Genomic DNA, 26702 nt, shown 5'->3' on the forward strand with positions numbered 1-26702 from the left:
AGACTGAAAATATCTTAGGTATGTGTGCCCTCAGACCTACATATTTCTGGTCCAGACTTTTAAACTGTCAATACCCCAGAGACGATGCCATTGATGTGTACCTGGCACTAGTCCTGCCAGTTAATTTTTTCCCTGGAGAGTGGTTTTGGGCGACAGAGTGGCGTCCGGGCTTCCCAGGTTGTTGCACTGACAAACTGCAGTGGTGGTCAAGTCAAGGAGCCTGACAAAATCTCATTAATCATTTTAAATTAAATCCAACCTACCTTCCAACCATGCCAAGAAGAAAGACATTTTTTTCTTTAACAAATGAAAATTTCCTCAGTAAAGATTTGGTATCTTTCTCTTGTTGGTCTTTAATTTGATTAGACAAAAATAAAATAAAACAATCCACTTTTCTAAGCTTGAAAACAAAACATTTGTCCAGAAATGATTTAACAGATCAACCAAGTGTCTTTTAAAAATAAAACAAATTTTGAATAAAAATACATGGAAACATTCTGAGGGGAAACTGTACTAGTTAAATTAGGGACACCATTTATCTTTATTTTCTCAACAGTTGAATGAATTCATTTTGGCCTATCCAAAATAGATGATCCTAAAAAGTATTTGAAAGAAAAAAAATCCATTATCCATAATGTTATACTTTATTCCAGTCTCTTTTTTCCATTCATAGCTTTAGCTTTGTTTTACATGGTAACTGTGGTGTGTGTATACACATACATATGTATACATTTAGGTATAATTTCATATGCCTTCAATAGCCATCATTATTTCTAAGTTTTCCTGTATTACTCATAAACATCATGGCTTCACAGTAATACATCATGAGAATGTATTTTGGTCTACTTGACCGGTGCCTAGCATAGTGTCTGGTACATGGTATGTACTCAAATATCTGCTAGTTATCTGTTAAAACAGCCCCAACTTTTGGGCTTTTCAGTTGTTTCCATCTTTTTTTTTTCTTGAATTAAAAACAACGATGGTATAACTACTGCCTTTTCCCTATTTTGGATTATTTCCTTAGGATGGCTTCCCAGAAGTGAACATGTTCACTTAGTGAATGCTTGAAAAGAAACTATAGGCAATTGTGTTATTAATAGGGATATTTAAGAAGTCCACTTTAAACACAGGAAAACAGACTCCAATTAGAATATGTTATTGTTTTAAATATTAAGATTTCTGAATAATCTTTCTTATACTTTTATCTAGTAAGATCTGCACCATATTAAGAATACTGTAAAAAATGTAAAAGATCAATTTAGAAAGAAGATAATGACTTAAATGCTAAAATTTGTTTTAAAAAGACAAACAAAGTAGCAATTCACCCAAATATTTAAAATTAGAAGTCTTAGAGAGATGAATTTATATCTAGAATAATAAACATAGGTTGAAACTGTACTAATATTTTAAAAAAGTTAACTTGAATATATTGGTTTGTAAATTGTGTATACCTGGAAGCCCTGAATACATTTTTTAAAAATGGAAATAGTAAAGCCGTTTTCTGTGTGCTTATATAGAAAGTGAACCAGAGCTAAAATAATTCAATTGGATTTATTGGGAAACTACTCTGGGCCAAGGTCTGTGTTAGGTACTGAGGGAGATGTGAGAAGAATAAATTTTCTGGCTGCAAGAATTGAGAAAGTTGACCTGGAGAGGAAAGAGCATGAGAGGACTTTGAAGGACAAATAATTTTTCAACAGGTAAATATGGGGAAGGGGTTACAAGCTTCCCAGAAGAAAAAACAGACCAAATGAATGGAAGGATGAAAGCACAGGGTTCATCGAGATTAAAGAGTGTTAGTTTTAACAGAATGTACTTAGGGAAATCTAGTTGATGATAAATTTGGAGGACTCAAAGTTTTTAAGGACTTTTCTTTTCTTTCCTTTTTTTCTTTTCTTAAAAAAATATGATCTGTATGAGAAAAGATAATTGGTGATTGTGTATAGGAAGGATGCAGTAGCCGTACCCAGTTGGTATGGTGTGTTCTGGGCTTAAAACAGCCCAGTCCTTAGCAGGGAAGGGTGTAGACGGGCCTCAGCTGCAGTGGACCATAAGCACTCCTGTGGGTTTCAGCAGAGTTCAGATTACACATTGGGTAAGAGAGAATTTGATCAGAGACAATATAAAAGCCATTAGCACTACTATGGCTTTCCAGCCTCAAAGAACTCAGCCCCAAGTGGAAAAGGTAGACTAAAATAGGTCTGAATATAGATGGGTAAAAACTTAGTTGTGCTGCAGCAGATGCAAAGCTCAGCATCCTTTTTGAAACTCTCCTCCCCTAGCTCTTGGGATACCATTTTTCTCTGGTCCTTCCACAATTTCAACAACCTTTTTCTGACTTTTTCTCTTCCAAAACTCAAAATGCTGTGTTTTCCACACAGCACTTCTTTTTACTCATCATACTCCCTATAGGAGTTGCCTTTTCTCCTGCTTCACTTAGTATAACATACTTTAAATACTAATACAACCCCCAAACTTGCACATCCAGCTTGGACTTTTTAGTTAATTAGTTTTTTGCTTGAGGAAGATTGGCCCTGAGCTTACATCTGTGCCAACATTCCTCTATTTTGTATGTGGGACACTGCCATGGCTTGGCTTGATGAGCAGTGTGTAGGTTCATGTCCAGGATCCAAACCCGTGAACCCTGTGACTCCGAAGCATAGCTTCCAAACTTAACCACTATACCACCTGGCTGGTCCCAAGCCTGGATTGTTTTGAATGCTAGTCTTATTCTCCAGCTGCAGTCAATTAACATTCTATTGATACTTTCAAATTCAAAATATCCCAAAATTGGGATCATTTATCTTTTGCATTTCACTCCACTGGTTGCTTCTCCTAGTGGCTACCTTTGATAATAGCACAACAAGATCCTCATATCAGATACCTTTATCCAAAGTCACTAAATCCTATCAATTTCTCGTGTTTTTGATTTATTCCTCCTCTCTAAATCCTCTGCCACTTGCTTAGTTCAGGCTTTCTAATAGAAGCTGGCAGACGGAGCAGTCCTTGACTTTAATAAGAGCACGTTCTGATAAAGGAATGGGACATGTAAAAAATTATAGTATAATTATAATAATAAAGATATGTACAAAGTGCTATGGTTCACAAAGGAAGAAGCAATTAACACCAGTGGTATGCATGACAGATATGATGATAGTCTTTGAGAGCTTTGATGACTAAGTTATATTCGAGGTCGATCTCAGATGATGAGTAGGGGAACTTTAGATAGAGAAGGCAGTCAAGGATATCACAAAGAGAACAGCTTGTAAAAGACAGACAGACCAGACCACATTTGAGGAATGCTGGAGATGAGGCTTTAAAGATAAGCTGGGGCCAGATTGTGAAGGATCTTATATGTCATGCTAAGGAGCCTACACTTAATTTTGTAGAGAAGGGAGACACTGAAAAACTTTAAACAGATATATCATATGGAGTTTGTGTTTTAGAAAGATAAATTTGTTATGGCCGAAAGAAGGTCCAATAGTTCCCAACTTTAAGGGATATGTCTCCTCAGCAGGCACTTGGAAATATGTGGGGATATTATTTGCATGTCACGATCACTAAGGGATACTACTGGCATCTAGTAGAAAGAGTCTGTGTTTATGTCCCCTACTGCATGGAGCAGTCTTCCATAATGAAGAACATCCTTTCCCCAAAGCCAGTGGGACCTCCATTGAAAAATACTTAATTGCTAATTTAGAAAATGGTTAGTAAACATTTGTTAAGATTTCCCAGAGACAGAACCTTTTAAAATTTCTGTTCACCTAGTTTTAAAAGTAACCAGGAATAAATTCCCCTTCAGCAAGCAGAGGAAGTAGCAAAAAGAATACTGCTCAGCTGGAGAGGGTTCCACTTCAGATGATGGCCAAGTAGTTCTTTCAGACCAACCCTCCAACAGATAAAGCCACAAACACTGACAAAATATAAAAATTAACTACCTGAAAGCAATGGAAAGCAACCCAATATAGGCTGATACTACCAAGGAGAGAACACTTGAAAGAAGAGAATAGCATTGGGTGAGTTTCCCATTTTTACAGCTCTTTACCTGAGAGCAGTCCCCAACTGCGTCATGGGAACCTTTAGTTTTGCTGACTTGAAGAACCATGGGGCAGAGTTTGGGGCAATAACAGCTGCTGGAAAATATAGGGAAATAATGGAAAGGAAAGAACCAGAGAGAGCATCCTAAGTTCTGTGTATAAACTCTGCCCCATACTCCAGCTAGTCTCTGAAAGTATGCATGCACAGGAAAGATTTCATGTAGATCATCCAGGTTAAAGAACTGAACTGAAATTTGAACTGCTACCAACTGCGGGGGAGCAAGAGCTTGCAGTTGGAGTTCTGTGAAATTAACTGCCAGCTTAAAAAAAAAGAAAGTCTTTGGAGAAACCTATCAGAATCCAGAGTTCCTACAATATTTTATTCACCATGTCCAGGACAAAAATCTAAATTACTAACATATAAAGAAACAGCAGAATATAATCCCTTCTCAAAAGAAAAGACAACCAAATAAGACTGTCACCAAAATGATCTATGTATCAAGTTGAGCAGATAAGGATTTTAAAGCAGCTATTATAACTATGTTCAAGTTTGTAAGGAAAAATGTGCTTGTAATGAATGAAAGATAGGAAATCTCAACACAGAAATATAAATTATAAAAACTAAACAATTTCCAGAACAAAAAAAATAGTTAATTGACAGAAAAAAGTTCACCGAATGGGCTTAAAAGAAGAATGATTACAGAAGAGTCAGTGAACTGAATATAAATCAAGAGAAATAATCCAATTGAAGAAAAGAGAGAAAAAGATCAGAAAAAAGTCAACAGATCTGTGAGATGATATCAAGTTCTAGCACACGTGTAAAGAAAAAGAGGAAAGAGAAAACGAGGCTGAAAAAAATTTGACCAAAAAGAGCAACGAGAGGAAAATGAAATTATTACACACAGGGGGAAAACAATTTCAGGTATCAGTGACTTCTCAATGGAAACAATGGGAGCCAGAAGACAATGGGACAACGTCTTTAAGGTGCCAAAGGAAAAAAACCTGTCAATAGAGAATTACACATTCAGCAAAAATATTCTTCAATAAGGAAAACAAAATAAAGACTTTTCATATAAAATAAAACTATATGATACTTAATTAATTGCCAGCAGACCTGCACTGTAATGGATGTTAACATTTTTCAGGCTGAAATTAACCATACTACAAGGAGACCTGGATCTTCTGGAAAGAATAAGAGCATTAGAAATGATAATGTGGCTAAACATAAGTGAATATTTTTTTCTTAATTTATTTAAAATGTGTATGACTGTCCAAAGCAAATTATTATATTGTGGCATTTGTAATATATACTATATAGAATACATACGACAACCATAAGATAACAGGTGAATGGGATAAACACCTCTATATGGTTACAAGGTTTCCATATTTTAGGTGAAGTGGTGCAATATTAACTGTAAATGGGCTGTGAAAAGTTGTACATCCTGATAAGGGTTTGGTTTACACACGTGTATGAATTTGTGAAGACACACTGATTAGTACACCTAAGCTTTATGGATTTCACGGAATATAAATTTTACCTAAAAAGAAAAAAACCTAAAAAAAAAATGGATCTCTAGCTAATAACATGCAAGCAAAAGTCTTTAGGAATGAAATGTCTGAAACTTAGATTGACTTGTATCAAAATAATAGGATAGGTTGATTGATGGATAAAGAGATGGCTAAATATGTGGTCAAGTGAATGCAGTAAAATTTTAATTGTAGAATCTAGGTAGTGGGCATATAGGCTTTCTCTAACTTTTTTATATGTTTGAGAATTTTCATAAGAAAATGTTAAAAAAAATACCGCCATTCTACATTTATAATCAGGTCAAGGTGGAAAAACCAACCAGAAAATAGGAAAAAAAAAAAAAAGAAAGGAAATGAAAGATACAAAAAAAAGACAGTCAAGCTAAAACAGAGGCAGAGAGAAGAGAATGGTAAGGGAGAGACAGGGATGGAAAAAAACGAAGAAAAGATAGGAGATTTAGAGAGATATAGTAAGATGCTATCCATTGGAAAACAGAAATAATAATGTTATCACTATTCTTTGTCTTTTGAAACAATAAATTAGTTTTGAAGTTAAAAATTAAAATTATTTTGTCATGGAATTCAAAATTATGCACATGTGAAAATCATTTAGATATTTGCTTCAGAATCTTAGAAATTATTTACTACTAGTCTAAAAGTCCCTTTGACTTTCACAAATTTTTTGATTACCTTACGTTTTGTCCTTGAAAATTCTGTAGTACAATATTCCAGTTGTAATATTACCAACCACTACTGACTTAGAGCCAGATCTGGAAGGAAGCCAGGATGTCACACCTCTGGTAAGCAGTTTCTACTCCCCCGATTCCCTTCCCCTAAACCAGCAGCTCTGTGCGTCACACAGTGTATCATTCCAAAGCTGACGCTTTTCACTTAATGGTATTTCCAGGGAACTTCTGAGCTACCATATACATATATTGTTCTTTATCATTCCAATGCTACGTGTTTTATTATTAATAGTTAAGCTATACTTTATCCATTTGCTCTCCATTAAGCAGTGTTTTTCCTCTCATTACTCAATCATGTAACATCTGTGAAGGCAGAGCCCATGTCTAGGTATCGCCAGTACCTGGCACAGTGCTTAGCACATGGAAGGCCCTTGGGAAATACTGAATGAATGAATGAATAAAGAATGCTTACTATCATTCACAATTTCCCTTTCTCAACTGATTTTGAACAAAATCATCAAGATTAGAACAGTAAAGTTTGACCAGTTACTTCAGATATAAGTTCTAGTAACACTTTGTTCTTATATGTGGAAATCTTATATTTTAACATTTTTGCTATCCCAAATGGTTTAAAAGACTTAGTGAGTCTTGACTAACCTACAAATCTTAAAAATGAAAAATCAAGTGATGACTTTATATTATAAAAATAAGTACCTGTTTTGCATACTAATATAGTAACAAATCAATACTCTTTTCAAAGTTCAAAATAAATTTCAGAACTCAGTTTGAGAGAAAAAGGAAATGCTTTAGTTAAAATCTTTACAATAAAATAATTATGATTATAAATCTCTTTAGTTAAATATGTACACATTACATGGTATTTTTAAAAAGAATGGAAGTGAATAAAGTTTTTCAGGCAAATCTAATGCACAAATATACCATCTTTTAGAGTATAATGTCAGTTTAACATTCTTAAACAGCTGTGTCAGACAATGGCTCTGCTTTGTGCAAAACATGATAAGCAAAATTAAGAAAAATTCTGCAAAATTTTTTAGTTCCCCAAGGAAATTACTAAAAAAGAGAATAGTAAAAGAAAAAAAAAGGTTGTCCACTCAAGCTTGATTGTATACAGAGGCTGGAATGACCAGCACTAATGTAACCCCCTTATCCGCTAAATAAGTCCTTGGGTAGCTTAAGTTTGAAGTTAAAAGCTGAAGTCGGAGCAATTGTGCTTTTACGCAGCCACATGGCCAATAAGGTAGATGTTGTCATAAAGGTGCCCTACAAAATCTTCACTAATGTTTTGAGCAGCACGACGGGTATTTCGAATAAATTCTCTTTTTGACATTTTATTCTTCACATGAGGGCTGGTGAGGTCAATGGAAAGTAGAATTAAAGAGTAGCACAGTACATAGACAGCATCTGGAATTAAAAGGAAACACTGCAAATTATTAGCTGGTTTAAAAAATGTGATTCCCAAAGGAATTAAATAACGCAGATATTCAAAATTTCAAGAAATCAAGATTAGAAAATAACTAAATACAGGATGACCAACTCGTCCCAGTTTGCCTGCATCTTTGCCAGTTCCAGCACTGGAAATCCTGTGTCCTGGGAAACTCTTCAATCCTGGGCAAACATGGACTCTTGATCATCCTAACTGAACACCAATTCAGTGAGCATTTTCTTCAATCCAAAAGAACTTTAGAATAGTTCAGGAGTTTATAGTGAAAACTCATTTTAAATTTGAAAATTTCAGATTGGGCTTTATTTTCACCTTTGCTTTTAAATGCGATGTTCCCATTCAGCTATCCATAAAGTACATTTGTACTGTCAGTATATTTATCTTCCCATTCTTAAAAAAGCAGCCACATTTATCTACATACAATGTTTTTACAAAAATCTAATTTAATTGAGAGCATCTTTAAGGACAAGAAAGATAATAACTTGGTACTAGAAAATAAAATGTAAACAACTCATAAGATTATTAAATTAACATTCTCATTTAAGATATATATTTTAAAAGTCAATGGAATTTACATACTACTTTCAAAAGTAAATCTTTAGGGAAAATATTGCTAAAGCTGACTGAGCAAAAAGAAAATTTCTTCTTTATATAGGCTCAGGGCAATATTTGACGTTTACTATTAAAATAGTAACAAACCTCATGATACTCGCTACATGCTACTACTATGGTGTTTACTTCAGAATCTCACAATTGTAATCTAAGTTAAACATTATATCTTGTAAAAGTACATTCAACAAATTTCATATGATAACTAAATGTTTTGCAACCCCTGCTTAATAAGATAAACACAATAAACTTTTGATATGAAGAGATAACTAAAGCTATATCAAATGAAAAAATATGTAGGAGACTCAGGCTATATCACATACACATACATAGACACACAAACAATGAAAACTAGTTGCATTAAAAATAAATTTTAGTAGAAAACTTCTAGGTGTTACCTATATAACATGTAGTTTATTAAAAGCTTTAAAAGTAATTTGTTGGGGCTGGCCCCATGGCCTACTGGTTAAGTTTGGTGTGCTCTGCTTCAGGGGCCTGGATTCCCAGGCGCAGACCTACACCACTCTGTCAGCAACCATGCTGTGGCAGCGACCCACATACAAAATAGAGGAAGACTGGCACAGATGTTAGCTCAGGATGAATCTTCCTCCAGCAAAAAGAGGAGAATTGGCAACAGATGTTAGCTCAGGGCCAGTCTTCCTCAGCAAAATAAATAAATAATTTCTCACATTTTTAATTAGATTAGTAAAAATGTCCAATGGTCAAACAAGAATAATTTTAAAGAATTTATATACAAAGAAAGTTAAACTAAAACAATATGTTTACTAAATATAATTGATAGCTATGACAAACTAAAGTATTCCTTCTGAGCTCACGTAAATGATGTATTCCATTGAAGTAGTCCTTGGTACAAGCAGTAAAAGAAGTATCTGTAATTATTGAACGCATGTTTTCAAGGTGAGAAAAATGTCTCATATACTACTATTGTTACCTGGAGGTGGGAAGGAGGAAGGAAGGAATTCACCATATATATTCTTACCAGGACTAAGGCCAAGTTCCCGCATTAAATCAGGGTTACAAGCACAGAATCTATGTGAGAACTTTGTTATAAGAGTTTCAAGATACTCCCCACGCTCTTCAGGGGCGTGGATATGACGAAAAAATTCTCTCAGTGCATTAGGCAAGAACTGATTTCTAAAATTATGCAACGTTACAAGGTCATCCAAGACATCTCTCCTAGTAGAAAAAGAAAAAGATACAGCTCTAGTTAATGTTTCTCTCTTAAAAAATAAGAAAAATGATAAATTGCCATTTTTTGGATGAAAATATTTTGTTATTGATCACTAGATCAGCTAATCCCATAAAGAATATATAACTCAAAATTAAAAAAATCTATGATTAAGAAATTAAACTATTTAAAAATTTTTTGTAAATAGGTTCTAACAAGGTAAAACTAGTAATTCTAATTATAAAATGAAGAAAAAAGGAATTTTGCAGTATAAAAAAGGCAGCAGCTTTTCAAGTGTCCTCTTGGCTAAATCCAAACAGCAACAGAATTCTTTATTTTTTAATTACGAAAATAATGAGTTTTCACCTCACACACCAATCCACATTACCAGAAGTAACAACTATTTATATAGACTTTTAAAAAATGCCAATATATACTATATATCGTTCCAGAATTGGCTTTTGCTTATTTCACATAGTATATTGTGAACAGCTTCCCATGTCTTTACCCGTAGATCTAAGTCATTCTTTTTAATGGGTCCACAGTATCCCATCTTAAGTATGTAACACTTCTGTTGATATACATTTAGTTATTTACAATTATATAAATATTTGTGTACATAAATTATTTTATCAATAGCATTCTAATAAATAGTCACACTTTGTTATAATATGCTTCAGTTCTTACTGAACTCAACCATGATTGTATGATCATAATCTTTAATTTCTACTGATTGCTTTTGGCAGGGATAGCAAACTACAGCTAGTGGGCCAAATATAGCCCCCTGCTTGTTTTTATAAATAAAGTTTTATTAGAACACAGTCATACTCATTTGTTTACATACTGTCTATGTCTGCTTTCATGACACAATGGAAGTTACAAACAGCTGTGACAGAGATTTTTCAGCTAGATGACTACTATGTAGTATAGTTTCTAAAATAAAACAACTCATTAAAAGCATTACTTAACTCATTTTTGATGAAAATTTAAAATTTTTTTTTTACCTTTCATCAAGATAGATTCTCAGTTTTTTCCAATTTAGTGTTCTTGTACAGAAGATGAACTTTGCTATTTCCTTTGGTGAATCATCTAGGATACCCTTGGACATAAAGTAGTTGACTCCCTAAGACAGAAAGACAAATCTACATAAATAAAATCAGTCTCTCTTATAAATTTTAACAATTAGGCAATAGCAGAACAATAGCCATAAATTCTTTCCAGCATTAACAGACTTTTTTATAGCTTTAACATGCAAAATACAAGCTAGAACTTGAACTGAAACCATTATTTGTGGTTGATAGTTTACATGCAATGGAAAGTAGGAAATTCAAAGTTAAGACTCCTAGAGAATTCCTAATTCAATTTTCTGGCTCATGTCAGTTAAAACTAACTAAACAGAAATATGGCCTAAATTGGGGGCAGAAACTACTATGAAGACTTTAAAATAAGTCTTGTAACAAACATTTCTGCTGCCTAATAGAAAACATGATTTCTTAAAGTTCAGATACATATTCTACTATATTATTCAAGGAAATACTTGAGAAAAAAAGATTCTCCAAATGAAAGGCTAACAATTTTATTCTGGAAAGAAACATAACTAAATTATTTAACTTAAAGTAGTCACAGTTCCAGGCAGGCTCATGGGTTGTACACACTTTGGTTTTAAGCATTGCTACATTCTTTAGGAATCAAGCTGTAATATATACTGACACAAACATAGTAAGACAAAAAAATTTCAACGTTTTTCATACGATTTACCTTTGAATTTCCTTTTCTCTGCATGCAAAGTTTTCCAGAGAAGCATTATCCATAAGTTTGTGTCTACATTAGATTTAAATCAACAACAACAAAACATCAACAAAAAATCAAACGCTGAAACCAATGTTCTCTCATGTATATGGAGGTCACATTCAAATAAATGCCTTATGTGGATTTGAATGCAGTTATTGAAATAAAAGGCAGGTGTGTTTATTTCAACTTGCAGTTATCCAGATACATGCATTCCCATGAATGCTTATGTCTGGATAATAGCATATTGTGTACAGTTAATTGGTAGAGAAAATGACGTATTATATACACGCAACATACTGTTTTCACACAAATTCCTTCAGCATTTCTTCCCTTTTACAAACACTTACATAGTACTCAGAACTATTGCACACATTAAGAATTCAAAAAGTTGGAAGAAATTTTATAAGACTCCAAGATAAAAACTCTCATAAAATTTTCATATTAAAAGATTTTAAAAGCAATTTGGTACCATGAGGTAACGCTTTTGAAAGGTTATAATTAAGTATAAGTTATAATTCAAAGATAAGATTTTTTCCATATAAAACTAATTTTATGAGCCATCAGGATAATATCCTAACAGCAATGTTATCAAATTCTCATGTGAATTTTAATAATACAAAAGCAATGCTAAAGCACTGATCTTAAAAATGTATATAAGGAAGAATACAATATGATAATATGAAACTTTCTTGTCAACTCATAAGCCATATTTCAGACTGCACCCTGGATACAAGGCTAGAAAATGTAACACGATCAAGATGGAAAGCCAAAGAATTTGTTTGGAATGAGGCTTTCAGGAGTTCTCTGAGGGGACAGGAAGTAGAGAAATAGTAATTCTTGCTCCATCCTTTCTTCCATTAGTTTGAATAATCGAGAGTTGACTGTATATTTAATTGATCTACTTAACAAAAGGTGTCTGGTTTGATTTTTTCCAAAATTCCTCCATTTAAAAGAATAACAATATTTCAGAAGTATTTCCAGTGTTTAATTTTAATCCAAGTGATTCAAAGACAAAAGAATGTCAATTAAGTATTATTGAATAGGCTCTTTATTCATACCTACTTGTAAATCAATATTTAAGAGATGTAAAACTAATTAGAATCTCCTTTTTAAAAATTACACAAAATATAAAAACCACTAATATGAGCCATTAAATAGTATATAATTCTATAATTATATGATATATGCCATTTTAATATCATTTGATGCTCCTTAGTTACAAATTAACATTGGTATTTGCCTCACGTAGGCATCACAAAAACATACTGTTGGTCATTTCCTTTTTTATGGAATCATGTTTTGAGAATCTGCCTTAACTTGAGTTCTCCAAAATCAATCAGATACAGAGGAGTAAGCAGATACCCAGTCAGTTTTAAACCCAGTCCTAAAAATGAAGAACACAGCTTGAAATAAGCCAATTCTGTTATGAGGAAAGGAGGTATCAGTTTCAAGCCTGGGATTTTCCTGGAAAGGAAGATTAATTTAGAAGGGCTAGCAAAATGAAGGGTAAAGAGATGACAAATAGGAAAAGGCATGGGACCAGATTATAATCTTCAATAAGCAAGCTGACAACCACCTGAATTTCTATCTTGTTATGTAAGCAATGAAATACAAAAGAAACCATAGCATGGGATCTGCTGAATAACTATGCATTTGTTTAGTAAGTGATATAAATATTTTTGGTTTTTAATAAAGTTTTGGGAGAATGGTACAGAGAGATTCCTAGAGCACACAGCATATACATTTATTAATAAGGACTAGAACTCTCTGCAGTGTAGATGCCTGTGTGTGTGTGGTGTCTCACAGGCAAAGGAAATCATGAACATTAATATTAGTCTAATTTAACATAGTTTCCAGAAAAGGGAAGGTTGTAGTTCACTATCATCTACACGAATAACTACAAAAGCGTCCAATTCTGGATATCGCATTTTATGAGGCATATTGACAAACTAGAACTTATCTGGCTAAAGGAAACCAGGACCTGATAAAGACTGCTGACAGGTCTAGAATTCATGTTATATAAGGAGGAGCTAAGGGATGTAGGGATATTAGGCCTAAAGAAGATACTTGGGAAAGAAGAAAAAGAGTAAGACTTTAAGACAACTGAAAGGCTGCGTCACAAGAAAAACGAACAGATATTGTGTGTAGTTTTAGTGAAGATCTTAAGCTGATGAAAACTACAGAACTTCTTCCCATAATAATGCACATAAATATTTTTAAAACAGAAATCAAATGCCTGAAGCCCATCTAAGTAGCACAAGTTAGGAATCTCTACTCTAGAAGAGTTTAGGAGTATAGTCAGTGAGTGTTGGTAATACGTAGGCAGGTTAGTGCCACATAAGGAAGGGCATGCTTGCAGCTACAGCTCACTGAGTTATCCAAGGCCAATAGTTTGTCACTTGCTTCATTTTATTTTTACATTTCCAAAATAAGCTTAAGCTTCAAATTATTACTACAGACTTACTTTAATTTGATTACTTAATCTATATAAATTTTAACTCCATTATGCAAACTCTACTTTGTTCAACTTACAGAATTATCTAAATTGTTACCGTCATAGAGTAGTTCCTTTTTTTCATATGGGCATAACCTTAAGAGATTTCTGACATATAACTCTGAGATGAATTATGATAGTGTCAGCCCTATAATGAGTTGGTTCCACAGCATAAAGGGAAGCTCTTGTCAGCTGAAAGGAAACTAGAGGCCAAATGGATTTTATTTAAAAAATGGATTTAAAGGAAAGTTACAGTGAGGTAAATAAAATTTCTATTATGAAAATGGATTGGGTATAGATAATAGGCTTCACAATTCTTTGTAAAATGATAAACTGATAAATAACATTCATGTACAAATCTTAAATTTCTTAGTGATGTGATTTTTGAAAGAAGTATCCATTTAATTTTAGATTTAAATATAAATATGAACACCCAAAGACTAGTTTGTAAAATAGATATATGTGTGTCTGTGTATGTATACATATAGATAGGTATGTATCTGCTGTAAAAGTATTTCTAAAACATTGAATCAAAACAAATATGTTAAAGTTGTCTACATTTCTATTTAAAAATGTATTAAGCACAAGACATATATGTATATGCAAGATATTCAATGACAGACACTGAGAAGTATAAAACCGAGTTTTGCTGTAAGAAAATCTAAAGTTTATCAGGGGAGATGAGACAGGTATACAAAGTATAACTAGAATACACATATGTGATAAATCTATGATACTAGGCGACTAGTCAAATAAGGCCTAAATGAATGGGTATAAAATAAGTGTTTCAGTAGTTTCATGAAAGGAAAAATCACTGTAGGACAGGACATTTGGATGAAGTTTCTTGGAATATCTAGTTTGACAGAATGGTAGGGGTTTAGATAGCTCAAAATGAGGAGACCACTAGAGAAGAATATTTCAGTCAATATTGTATTACGTGAGCAAAAGCAGTGTGAGATAAAAAAAACTCAGGCTATTATCTGGAAAGAGGGGGAGCTATCTTGGGTTTGAGAACAAGTCTGGAACTAGACTACAGTAGAAACAGTGTTGAATTTTAGGGTACGAAGCTTATTCTCTACCCTATATGTAACTGGAAGCCTCTGAAGGCTTTTTAACACGATGAATGAATGGCCTGCAATGTAAAGTTGACAGTAATATAAAGAGAAATAATCGAAGGGAAATTAGACATAGGCTACTGCAACTGTCCAGGACTGAACATGTGGAAAAGCAATAGAAATGCAATGGAAATAATCTATTCTTAGACATATGAAAAAAACCCCATATGCTACATATATGGAAATAAACAGTGGGAGCATAGTTAATATGCTGGCTATCAAGCCAAGGGATAATGAAAAGTAAAAAATAAAGATGATTGATGTTTCTGGCTTAGATGAAGATGGAAATGACTGACAGAAAAAAACACAGGCTACAGAGGGTGTTGATTTGAAGGAAACGGTGATGAGTTTGGTCTTAGAAATGTTCAACTTCAAGTAATGAAAGATACAACCAGAAAGGCAGGGTAGGCAGTTGGCAACATAATAAGGTATAAAGAAAGTAAGGGTTGGAGGTATAGATTAAGGATCTTGGGGGCCGGCCCTGTGGCCACCAGGTTAAATTCTTGCGCTCTGCTTCAGCGGCACAGGGTTTTACCCGTTCAGATTCTGGGGACGGACATAGCACAGCTTGTCAGGCCCTGTTGAGGTGGCGTCCCACATAGCACAACCAGAAGGACTTACAACTAGAATATACAACTATGTACTGGAGGCTTTGGGGAGAAGAAAGAAAAAAAAGAAGATTGGCAACAGATGTTAGCTCAGGGCCAAGAAAATAAAAAGGATCTCGAATAAGAAGAATCAGGGAGCAGATAATGAAGAGGACAGAGCTGGAATATCCCAGAAACTTAAATAAAAGGGTATACAATGCAATTACATAGTCAGTTGAAAGAACATAATTTTCAAAAAAGGAACTAAATCATGGCTCTGCCACTTAATGATTACGTGAACATAATTTACTCAACCTTTCTGAGCCTGTTTCCTAGTCAGTAAAAATCTTATTTAGATAACTATTGTGAAGATATAAAACTGCCTACTATAGAACATGGCTGGTTTCCTTTTTCTTTTAGATAGCTCAAGGGGACAAAACGGGAAAAGGGGGCACTGGATTTGGTGATTGGGACAAAACGAAGCAGTGATTTTCCAGAGGTCTCTTTCTAGAGTAACTGGGGCTCAAATGTAAGTAGAAAGCTAAGGAATGAGCTCAAGACAAGGAAACTGAGTATAGCCCACTCATTTGACAGATGTATTAGTACAAAGAAGGAAAACATAATTGGAAAAATAAGAGGGAAAACAGATAAAATGAAATTTTTTTCAGATAATTTTGACCTATGCATGTCAGAAGACAAAGAAAGAGAACCAAAGGTGAGATGAAAAGACTGAAGTGCAAGAGAAAGAGGAGATAATGGAAGCAGCAAAGTAGAGAAAGGGAGCAGGGAAAATAAATGAAAATACAGGTAGAGTTTATAATGCTTTTTAAGCCTGGAAGACAGGACAGGAGTGTTGGTTCAGAGACAGGTATATTAAGAAACTGATAAGAGCAGAAAACAGAGGGCATGTTGTTTTTCTTCTAAGAGCAGACATCTGGAGAGAACTGGAAAAGAGAGCGTTGATTTGGATCCTGGAGCAAAGCGGTAAAGATTTCTGTCAACAATGACGTGAGGCATAACAGGGAAGTGACTAGAAATAAATATAAGGAGTGCCAAGCAGCAATGAGAAGTGAGGTGAGTTCATGTGAATTCATCTCATCTCATGTTAAGGTCTTCTTTAATAGAACAGATGTTTTCAGAGATTCAAGAAAAAAAAAATTTGAAAAGCAGATTCCATAGAGCATGTCACTAAAATACGTTATGCAAATAAGAGCAGCAAGACTTACACAATCAAATTAGAGTGGTGAGCTGTTTTGATGGAATTTGTTTAGGTGGCAAACACACATAATTCAAGAAATCATAAACAAATAGCTTAAACCAATATTAAAGAATTCAGAATGAAGAAAAAGACGTGTTGGAGCTTAGTCACCTATATAAAGCATCTCTCCATTTTCTTAAAGAATGGCTCTTTTCACATAATAAGTCATGTTTTAAGATATATCTACTTTGTTTCTTTTCTTCTATTACATAAATATCCAAGCTTTCTCTCCCCTTTTAATAAAAGTTTGTTTTTTGACTCAAATCATTATCCACAGTGTGTTTCAAAAGCAAAATCTACCATATGTATGTTCAGAACCAGAAAATATATATTTGGGAACAGAGTGAATTCTAGAAAACTAGGCATGCAAAGCCAAATCGAAAAGTACCTACTTATGCTGTGAACCTAAACTTGCTCTAATAAGTAAGTAAATAAATGAATAAAGTCTTACTTAAAAAAAAAAAAAGAGTACTGACTACCAATACTGAAAGTACTGGCTATTGGCACAGACATTTGGCAGAAACATTGTGTAACAGTTGGTATCAATAAAAGAAATCACTAATAAAACAAAATTGTGACATACTAGGGAGTATCTTTAATTTGTTTTTCCTAAATAACAGCATAGTAAAGAAATTTAGAAAGAAATTTGACTTAGCTAGTTTTGTTCAATGTAAACAATGTAAATCCAGTACTGTGTACACAATCCAGCAAAGTGGCTACTACTTTTCAGGTAATAAATCTGTCCTTAGAACAGTACATAATAGAAAGAAAACTGGACATTGCATTCAATTTTCTTTTTAAAAGAACATCTGAAGACTTAAAATAACATTCTTTAAATTTTAACAATAAATATTTATAAAACAAAATAGTTCAATCTAGATTTCTAATTTTTCTTTTACTTTGAAAAACAATATATTCATACTCAAGTACACATTTTAATCACAGTGAAATGAACAACTGAAATGTCATCTTTTCACAGTAAAAGTAATGCAAAAATTAGGAGATACAAGATACGTTATGAAAACTTTACTTTCTGGATAGTAAAAAATAATGAGCACATACTTCAGAAATGTCACACATTTACTTTATTCATGGTAATTTAAACTGCTCATACATACTGTAATTGTTATTCCCCATCTAGTCACTAGGTTCAAAGGCTAAAGTAAAAACTATGCCCAGGTTTTTAAAGTTGTCCTGGGTGGAAAGATTATTTTATGAGTAATAAGTAACGTTTTCCTCTTATTGAGGTATGCGTAACTAGGCTATTCACTGGGGGGCTCTGTGTGGCTTAGAACTGAGAGGAAAGGGGTAGTGAAAATTGGGTAAGAAATGTGAAGATAATTTTGATAGTCAGTTTGAAATGTGAACTGCAAATTCTGTCTTCTCTCTTCCCTGGGAAGAACAGAGAGCATACAATGGCTATACTTCTGCGGGAGAAGTGACAGTTGTGAAGAGAAGAGAGAGTGCCAAAACCCTGTAGCCAGTTCCCTCTGAACAGTTACTGAAATTGGTCAGAACTTCACATTTCATCTAAAGGAGAATGAAGAGTCCTACTGTTCAGTCTGGAGTGTGGACTATGCAATGAAGTCAGTTTCTCCATGGACTGTGTCTGAATCGGCAAGGACTTCCGCTTCCTAGAACAATTTGTGGAGGACTTTTCAGACCATTAAAGTGCACAATGCTGAGAAATTGCTAAGAACAGACACACACACACCCTAAATTATTTTAGATGTCAACAGGAAATCGCACATAAAGAAGGGATAGTTCAAAGGAAATCAAAAGAAAAATGGAAAATCCGCTCTAATGGAGTCCAGGGAAATGGAGGAGAGGTATAGGACAGAACAGATCTTCCGGCTTCTTTTCCATAGGAGAGGAAGCAATGACATCAGACAAAATAACATGAATCTTCTTACCTAAGGTTTTAAATAACAATAAAATGTCTCTATTAATTAGTGCAATAGCCTCCATAGAAAACGAGCCATGCTTGTGAGTTCTAATAGTCTCCAAAATAGATCAATAAGATGATGAAAGTGAAGGTACTTCCTAAATGATAAATTACTACTAAAAATTAAAAATAACAATCACTATTGCAATTATTATTGATAAAGTTGCTGGTAGTGGAAGTAAGCTTCTTGGAAAAGCCCTTTCTATCTCCAACCTGTCTGTAAATTAGAAAAAGAAAGCATTCCAATCAAAATATGGAGAGAGAACTCTGTAAGGTATAGTTAATAACAATTCAAACTAATGAGAAAGTGACACATTTGAGCACCAATGTTAACTAATTTAGAATTCCTGCTTTACAAAAATGACACACAAATATTCCATTTGCAATATGTATATATATCAATAATCTTTAAAGGACTAACTCTACTTTGATAAATAACAATTAGAGTGTAATCATATTACCTAGATTCTAATATGTACATTTATAAATATATTTTAACAGCTCTGAAACAATTTTGAAATAAGCAACATTAAAAAAACCCCAACAAATCTTAATAGTAGACAAGCAGAGAAGCAAGTTAGGATTTAAATGGCAGTTTCACTGACAGCACATGTGTATATTCATGTAATTAAAGTATCTGTTCATCCTACCCCCATTTCAGCCAAGATACATGTTTTATTTGAACATAACTTTGGAACACAATTATTGCTTAAAATGTCCTCAAAAAGTTAAACTAAGCAGCACCACTGAAACAAAAAATTACGATATATGCAAAATATTGCTCATCACATGCCAGGAAATGAAATCAAAGGCAAAGGGGATCACCATCTAACGTCAGGAGATTTTGATGCGATGGATACATACTTCAAGAAGCACTATTTCTCAGTGTGAAATATTTATCTACTAGAATTCAAAAGTTTCAGGAGAGCAAGAACCCCTAAGCCTAGAGTAGTGCCTGGCTCTTAGAAGTATAACTTGTTGTAGCTGTACCTCCGGTATAAATATAAAGCTAGTTTTGTTGAGCACTTAGAGGCACTAAGTGCTTAACGTACATCATCTCATTTAATAATCACAATAACACCATGATATAGGTACTATTATTGTACCCATTTTACAGATGGGGAAACTGAAGCATAGAGAAGTTAAATAATTTGACAAAGTCAAAGTCACACAACTAGTAAGTGGAGAGATAAGTAATAAATATTTGTTGAATGAATGTTTGAATCTATCTATACAAAGCTTCCAGCTGACTTTCAAGAGAAGCTGTAAACTTTTAACGATTATATAATTAACTAAAGGGTTAAAAAAGAGACAATGACATAATAACAAAAAAACTATGAGTTGGACCAAAACTCCAGTGTACTTTGAAATGTCTCAACTTATAAACTCTTAAAGGTCAGAGTCATCAGTCCAAATAATAAAAAGCAACATGTTATTGTGATGCTATATTTAACTGCTGGCGCCCAGTGTTTCACAAAGAGCTTAAGACTTTGACTATAAAGAAGGCATCTTCAAAAACTTTATGATATGAAAAAGAAAATGTTACATAATATTAGGGATAAATGTATACTACCAGTGAGTTGGTTAAAAAATGACATATTGTAGTGTTTCCTTCATACTCCCATATTTCTAAGCTGCTATTAAATTGATGGATGCCATACAATTGATGACATTCAAGAATTGAGGAAATATTGTCTTTTAGATTTCTGATAAAGCACTCACAGTTTACAGCGACATTTACTGTGACACTGGTAGCAGCAATTGCTAAATTTAGGACAGACATGCAGGAGAGACAACTACCTTGGATAATAAAGCTGAGAACTTAAATCTAGAAAGTAATGTCAAGTTTCACTGAAACTGTGGTCACATCAGACAAGGAAGAACATTTTTGGAGGTATCCAGGTAGTCAGGCTATGATAAGGAAATAAAAGGCAAACATATCTTTCTTTGAAATGTACTTAAAATATTGACACAATATTACAAACTCTCCAGGTACACTTATATAAACTGGTAACAAAAGTAAAATTCAAACAAAGAAAAAATCTTGCTCATTTTAGCATTTCACATTTTTAAATTTGGTGTTGGTAGTATGGGTGTTGTATGCTGATCAAGGGTAAAGGGCTTTGCCAATGAACTTGAGCAGTTTAGCTCTTTTGGGTAAGTAATTCTTACACAGGAGAAAGGTTTTTTTTTTTTTTCCCCATTTAGGCAAGTGTTTTAAGACCTTCTTTGATATTTTTGACATCTTCCCCAAATCAAATTCTAAATGAAGTCTTTTTTGACCTCTAGCTAACTGTGGGATTTATACATTCTGATGACACCAATCAGTTTCCTACCCCTAGGAATAAAAGTAAAAGTTATCTTTCATCACTGTTGCAATGCTATGAAGTAATGGTAATGAACACTTTGCTGCTGTATATTGGAGCAAAAACACGATAAGATTTAATATCTGAGATATTATTCATAAGAATTGAGTATAAACTCCTGAGTTCACTCTATAATGGAGAACTCCTACAAATTCCCTGTTTATGTTTTAGCTGGTCCAACAACAAAAAGAGTACGTTATCTTGAAAATAAATTGCTTATGCATTCCCACTTAAAACATGTGCATAGGTCAAATTTAAAATATTTCTCATAGCAGATTCTATCCCAGATAAATCTAATAAAATATAACATATATGCACGTGGGTGTTTCCGTATGAACACAGGAAAAATGTACTTAAACAGTTAAAAAAAAAAGACTTCTTTACCTAACTCCATGAGGATATTATAAAAAAAACTTTTTTTTTTTTTCCGCTTTATCACCCCAAATCCCCCCGGTACATAGTTGTATATCTTAGTTGCAGGTCCTTCTAGTTGTGGCAAAAAAAACCTTTTATAAAACATATTTACACAAACAAAAATAAACCTATAATATGTTAAAGTTAAATCAGGTTCACTACCAATTTTCCAGACTACAAATTTAAAAATAACTTGCCAATAAAATGTTTAATACTAAATGGAACACAAGGAATATAGCTTACTGCTTGATAACCAAAATTACTTTATTATAATATTGCTAGTGGAATAAAATCAACACAGGTAACTTGTACATGCAAGGGAAATACAGCCTAATGTAAACAGATGGTTTTTAGCACATTCCTTTACTAGAATGTGGTCACCTGCCACAAAGTACACAAGCTCATGCACAAGATCAAGACTACGTACAGCTGAGATCACAATGTCATGCATATAACAACAGCGTGCTAGATCATCGTACCACAAACTGTGCAGATGCTCGCCCCCACCCCATGAGCCACTGCCAGCAGTTGCTGTGGAGTTTGGTTACCCATATCCGTGACATGAACGATGTCCTTTGGAGAATCTTGTTCCCTGTGGCTGTAAGTATTCTTATTTTTATAATATTTTAATGATGCTTGCTATCAAAATGTTAAGTACAGAACTAGAAATTATAGAAAAGTAGACTTTTTACAATATTGAACAATTATATACATTTCATCTCAGGTACTTACAATAGATACTAGTTACATTTAAATATATCATCAAAACTAATTTACTTCTCCGGCTTAAATGAACTGAAAATAACACAGTTGATGACAGTGCTCTAATGAGGAGGAAAAAAATAAACCAACCTCCAAAAAGTACTTCCTCATTTCTAGTACTCAAAAAATCTGGCAAGAATGATTCTAAGACCTGGTTAAAGTATGAATCATACAGATAAGTTCTATAGAAAAACATCTTTTAGCATAACTCTTTCAATTATATGATTACAATTTTGAAGGCTTAACTTGGATAAACAACCAAATTGACAGTGATTACTTATATTGGTCAATAAAAGAAAATTTAGAATATAGTTATTAAAATACTTCTCATTTCTCTGCGCCTACAAGTGTATTTCAGCTTTCTTCATTTTCCATTTATATCCTAAGTGCATTCTGGTAAAGACAGAATTCTATTTTGCTCTTAGAGAACACCTGCTAAGTTACTGATGTTCATAAAAGCATAGCATTAGAATTCTAGAACCACAAATCACTTTGAATGGTTCAGTTCTACACCTCTTGGCAGCACTATGTGCCCGTTTCAGAATGGTGAATTCAATACTTCTGGAATGCTCCAGGTTATCCTTAAATCAGGCCAGGGAGTGAAGAAAATGAAAATACAGCCAACTCTCAATAATAATGGGAGGTAGGATGGATAAGTAAAATCTGAAGATCTAAAAATTTTATTTTAATTAACAACTTCAATCCTCTCTCTTAACAAAGATAAAAAGAGGACTTTAATTTACCTCTTTTCTCTGCCCCCCCTCCAAACACTCCAAAGGAGGTACAACAAGAACCCTATAATCTGATATATGTAGCTGCAAAGATGGAAACATATTTTGACATCTAGCTTTTTCAATTTACATATTTAAAACTGTATCATATTCTAGTATATGAGGGCCTATCTACATTTTCATCTTTGTATAAAAAGGATGGCTTTATAATTTGTCTGAAAAATTGATACTCTTTTAGTAAGGAATGACTACTTACCATAATCAATATCAGCAATAAGATCCAAATTTTCTGACTTTGTGAATCTACAACTCAGTACTTACCAAGTTACATTTTCCTTAGAATGTAACATTTGCGAGTGATATAAATTGAAGATGACAGTTTTATTCAACATCAGTATAATTTATGACCAGAGTCAGTATGCCTTGATAAATCAGGCATAATATGACTGGGGCTTGCAATATCTGCCTTTCCTGATTCTTATGTATCTAGAGTAAAACACTGTACTATTCTGCCTCAGTTCTTTTTCAGTAATCATCATTCAATTAACCCAAGAGACTAATGCAAAATATATGTCTTACTATAAGGTTTGTCATATGAACTGTTTTAATTAGCAACAAGTAATGTCTAATTCTAATAAACAAGAATAATGAAGTCTCTGAAACCATGTCCTTCAAATACACAGGTGTAGCAGAATCTCTTGTACAGAGCAGCTCTGCCATAGTGCAAGAACAAAAAGGTGACATGCTTACTGTTGCTATATATTTAGAAGGAAGAGAACTTGCTTTCGACCAAAAATAAAGTAAAAATAAGAATATTTTATGATAAAAAGCATCAGAAAAAATTTTCAATAAAAGGATAAGTTACAAAACCTAAATTTATTATAGTTTATCCATTCATTTGCCTTCTAAAGAATGTTAGATTCTAAACAATCAATATTATATTGGCTTCAAATTTATAATTTGAACTTTAACTTATGAATCATTCTATTTTCATTAAAAGTCTTCTATTCATTGAAAGGAAAAGCTCTTTAAATGATGGTGAAAAGAGAGAAAAAATATCTTAATTTAAATATTCATACCAGGATTTATAATATATATAGTCTGTTATATTTGTTGGGCTAAAACTTAACTGATAATGTGTGTGTATCAGTAAACCTTTCTAACAGTATTATATATATTTTTATTCATATGCAAGAAAAATTTAACAAAGAAAGAAATCATATATAACAAGCAAAAATCAATTGAATTTTAAAAATGTATCATTTATAAAATCAGTATTTCTCTTTAATATTCAAATATTTCGCATGGGAGAAACATTTCTCTAATGGAAACATAGCAAAAGTTAAGGTATTTTAAAAGCTATTTGACTGCATGACCTAAACAGTCCTTAATACCTCTACAACAAACGAAAAAAGCTGGACTTTGAAAGTTAAATAAATTAAAATAAATGCCAGTTAAATTTTTCCACAGAAAATAATCCACCCAGAAGTAGTAGTTCTAATGGTTGTATAATTTCCATTCAATTTCTAAGAATAAGTCTAGCTGATGTTTAAACATTTCTGAAAATCTGAACCTTTCCAGGATATGTTAAAATGAGAATAGGGGTGAAAAAAAACAGTGAAAGAACTGTCTTCACATTTGATCATTCTTATAGATTATGATAAGAAAGAATTAAATAACTAAAATAAAATTATTCAATTTTATAACAGAATCTATAAGCAGTTCCTACGGCAGCATGGAATTAGACTGTTAAAGGCATTATTTAAAGACAACATTTTGATGTGTTGCAAACAAACGATGTCCTTTGTGATTATCTCTGATAAATGCAGCATCATTACAAAATAGAAACAATAAAACAGAAAGAAAAAACTGCAGATAAAATTTGATAGACATATGTTGTATTGTCCACTTATAATGTAGTAATATCTCAATCAGGTCTAGTAGAGGACTGAATATATGTCATGGAAGCTGCCATACAAAATGAGCAGGTGGAAAGACTTAGAATATGACATGGTAAGGTAAAGAGAAATGACAATGTCATGTAGCATTAACTTCAATTACTGGGCTTCCCAGTGATTGAAAAGGCACATTCAAACACTTGTTACTTTACTTGCAAGTTTATTATGCTGGAAAGCTGCAGCAAGATAGTAATAAAGTTTAACTGTCATAAATATTCAAGTTCTTCACTTACCTCATCTGGATTGGCATTAAAGGTGAGGCTGCCTTCATCCAGCTGCATATACAATTTTCTAAAAGAAAATCCTAGAGGTAGGTTCTTATTATATATGGAACAGTGACCCCAAGTGGATTTACACAACCTGTAAAAGTAAGGTAAAATCAGATATGAAAACATTGCTATATTTAATTTCCTAAGTTAAACATGTATAACTTGATAAAATATTAACATGAAATGATATAAAATTGGATTTTATAGTTCTAAAGTTTTAAAATCTTTAATTCTGTACTTGTTTTTTATTTGTTTACTAGTGTATAATAGACAAATGTCTTCAACTTAGCAATTTTGATAGTACTAAATAAATGTGAGTTACAAAGATTAATAATATTCAGGAGTACTTCGGTGTTAGTGACTTGGAGTGGACTTTGACTCCTAGTGACCCTGTGCAGAGTGGAACCTGCCCCATCTTTCTGCGCCATCCTCTCGCCTGCCAGCACTGTATCAGACAATACTCTGATGCTATTCAAAGGCTTTCATGAGTACTATCTGAAGTTAAATATAAACGATTAATAGTAAGGATAGCTAACATTTACTGAGTGTTTACTAGTTGCCAGGCACTATTTAAAGCATTTTAATAGCGTTAGCTTGCTTAATCTTTACAACAATCCTATGATGTTGGTGCTACAGATAAAGAAACACAGATATGATAAAAAGCTTGCCCAGGGTAGCACAGCTAATTTGCGTAGAGGCAGGATTTGAACCCAAGGAGTCTTACTCCAGAGCTTGCAATCTTAACCAAGAAGCTAGAGAGGATTAAGTAACTATGTGCTCTACTGCTAAATAAAACTGAATGGGGGGCGGAGATTGCTGGGCAGGGGGAGAACTTTGTTTTTTTAACAACACATAAATCAACCACAAGCAAACTAAACATAGAAATTGTAATTCTATAACTTCAATAAATACATCAAAAGCTGTGATGTTAAGCTTAGCTGTTTTTATATTTGAAAGCTAAAGTTTTATCTTGTTACAGTGTCTAGAAATTCTAGATATATTCCATAGACCATTAAATATAAGTGCATTACTCTAGAGACATGGAGAATACTGAAACTATATTTTGATACACTTTTAATGACTCATGGTCTTAAAATTATCTGATTTTAGTGTGTGTCCAAAAAACACCTACTTGTAGTGACAAACATTAAAATAGTTTCAGTTTCTGCTATTCATTGATTTTCGGCTCAAACTTCCTTCTTTTCACAAACACACAAGAACAGGAAAACAAGAAAATGTTACTGTCTCAGCCTAAAACATCAAAAATTGTGAGGATAGTAGATAATATATCTAATTTAATATGAGAATATCTTCTTAATAGTTAATTTATATCCTAGCATTAGTTTTACCAACCAAATGAAATCATTGATTCTAAAACAGAAAGTTTAGTAACTTGTTCAGAAAATTATCAATATTTTAGTAGCCTCTTTAACTTAGTCCCAAAGCTTTTGACTTTTATTTCTTAGCTACATGAAAAAAACAGAACTTCTCAACATTAA

The 26702-nt window shown here is 33.2% G+C and overlaps 1 protein-coding gene across 4 annotated transcripts in view; it reads right to left on the reverse strand.

The window, feature by feature from the left end:
• Nucleotides 1–329: 329 nt before the first annotated feature.
• Nucleotides 330–26702, reverse strand: part of FBXO8 (F-box protein 8) — a 47278-nt gene continuing 20905 nt past the window's right edge. For 2 of the 4 annotated variants that reach the window (XM_014842138.3, XM_070505074.1), the window contains exons 3-6: nucleotides 25168–25294; nucleotides 10518–10636; nucleotides 9325–9521; nucleotides 330–7675 (exon numbers count right to left, since the gene is read on the reverse strand). In XM_014842138.3, the coding sequence (XP_014697624.1) occupies nucleotides 7488–7675; nucleotides 9325–9521; nucleotides 10518–10636; nucleotides 25168–25294 (631 nt within the window). In that variant the 3' untranslated portion in view covers nucleotides 330–7487. Of the gene's footprint in view, nucleotides 7695–9324; nucleotides 9522–10517; nucleotides 10637–25167; nucleotides 25295–26702 lie in introns of all 4 variants that reach the window. The other 2 variants (XM_070505076.1, XM_070505075.1) reach the window with 1 other exon arrangement.

This window comes from Equus asinus, chromosome 3 (assembly GCF_041296235.1).
Source record: "Equus asinus isolate D_3611 breed Donkey chromosome 3, EquAss-T2T_v2, whole genome shotgun sequence".
In the NCBI taxonomy this organism is placed as follows: Eukaryota; Metazoa; Chordata; class Mammalia; order Perissodactyla; family Equidae; genus Equus; species Equus asinus.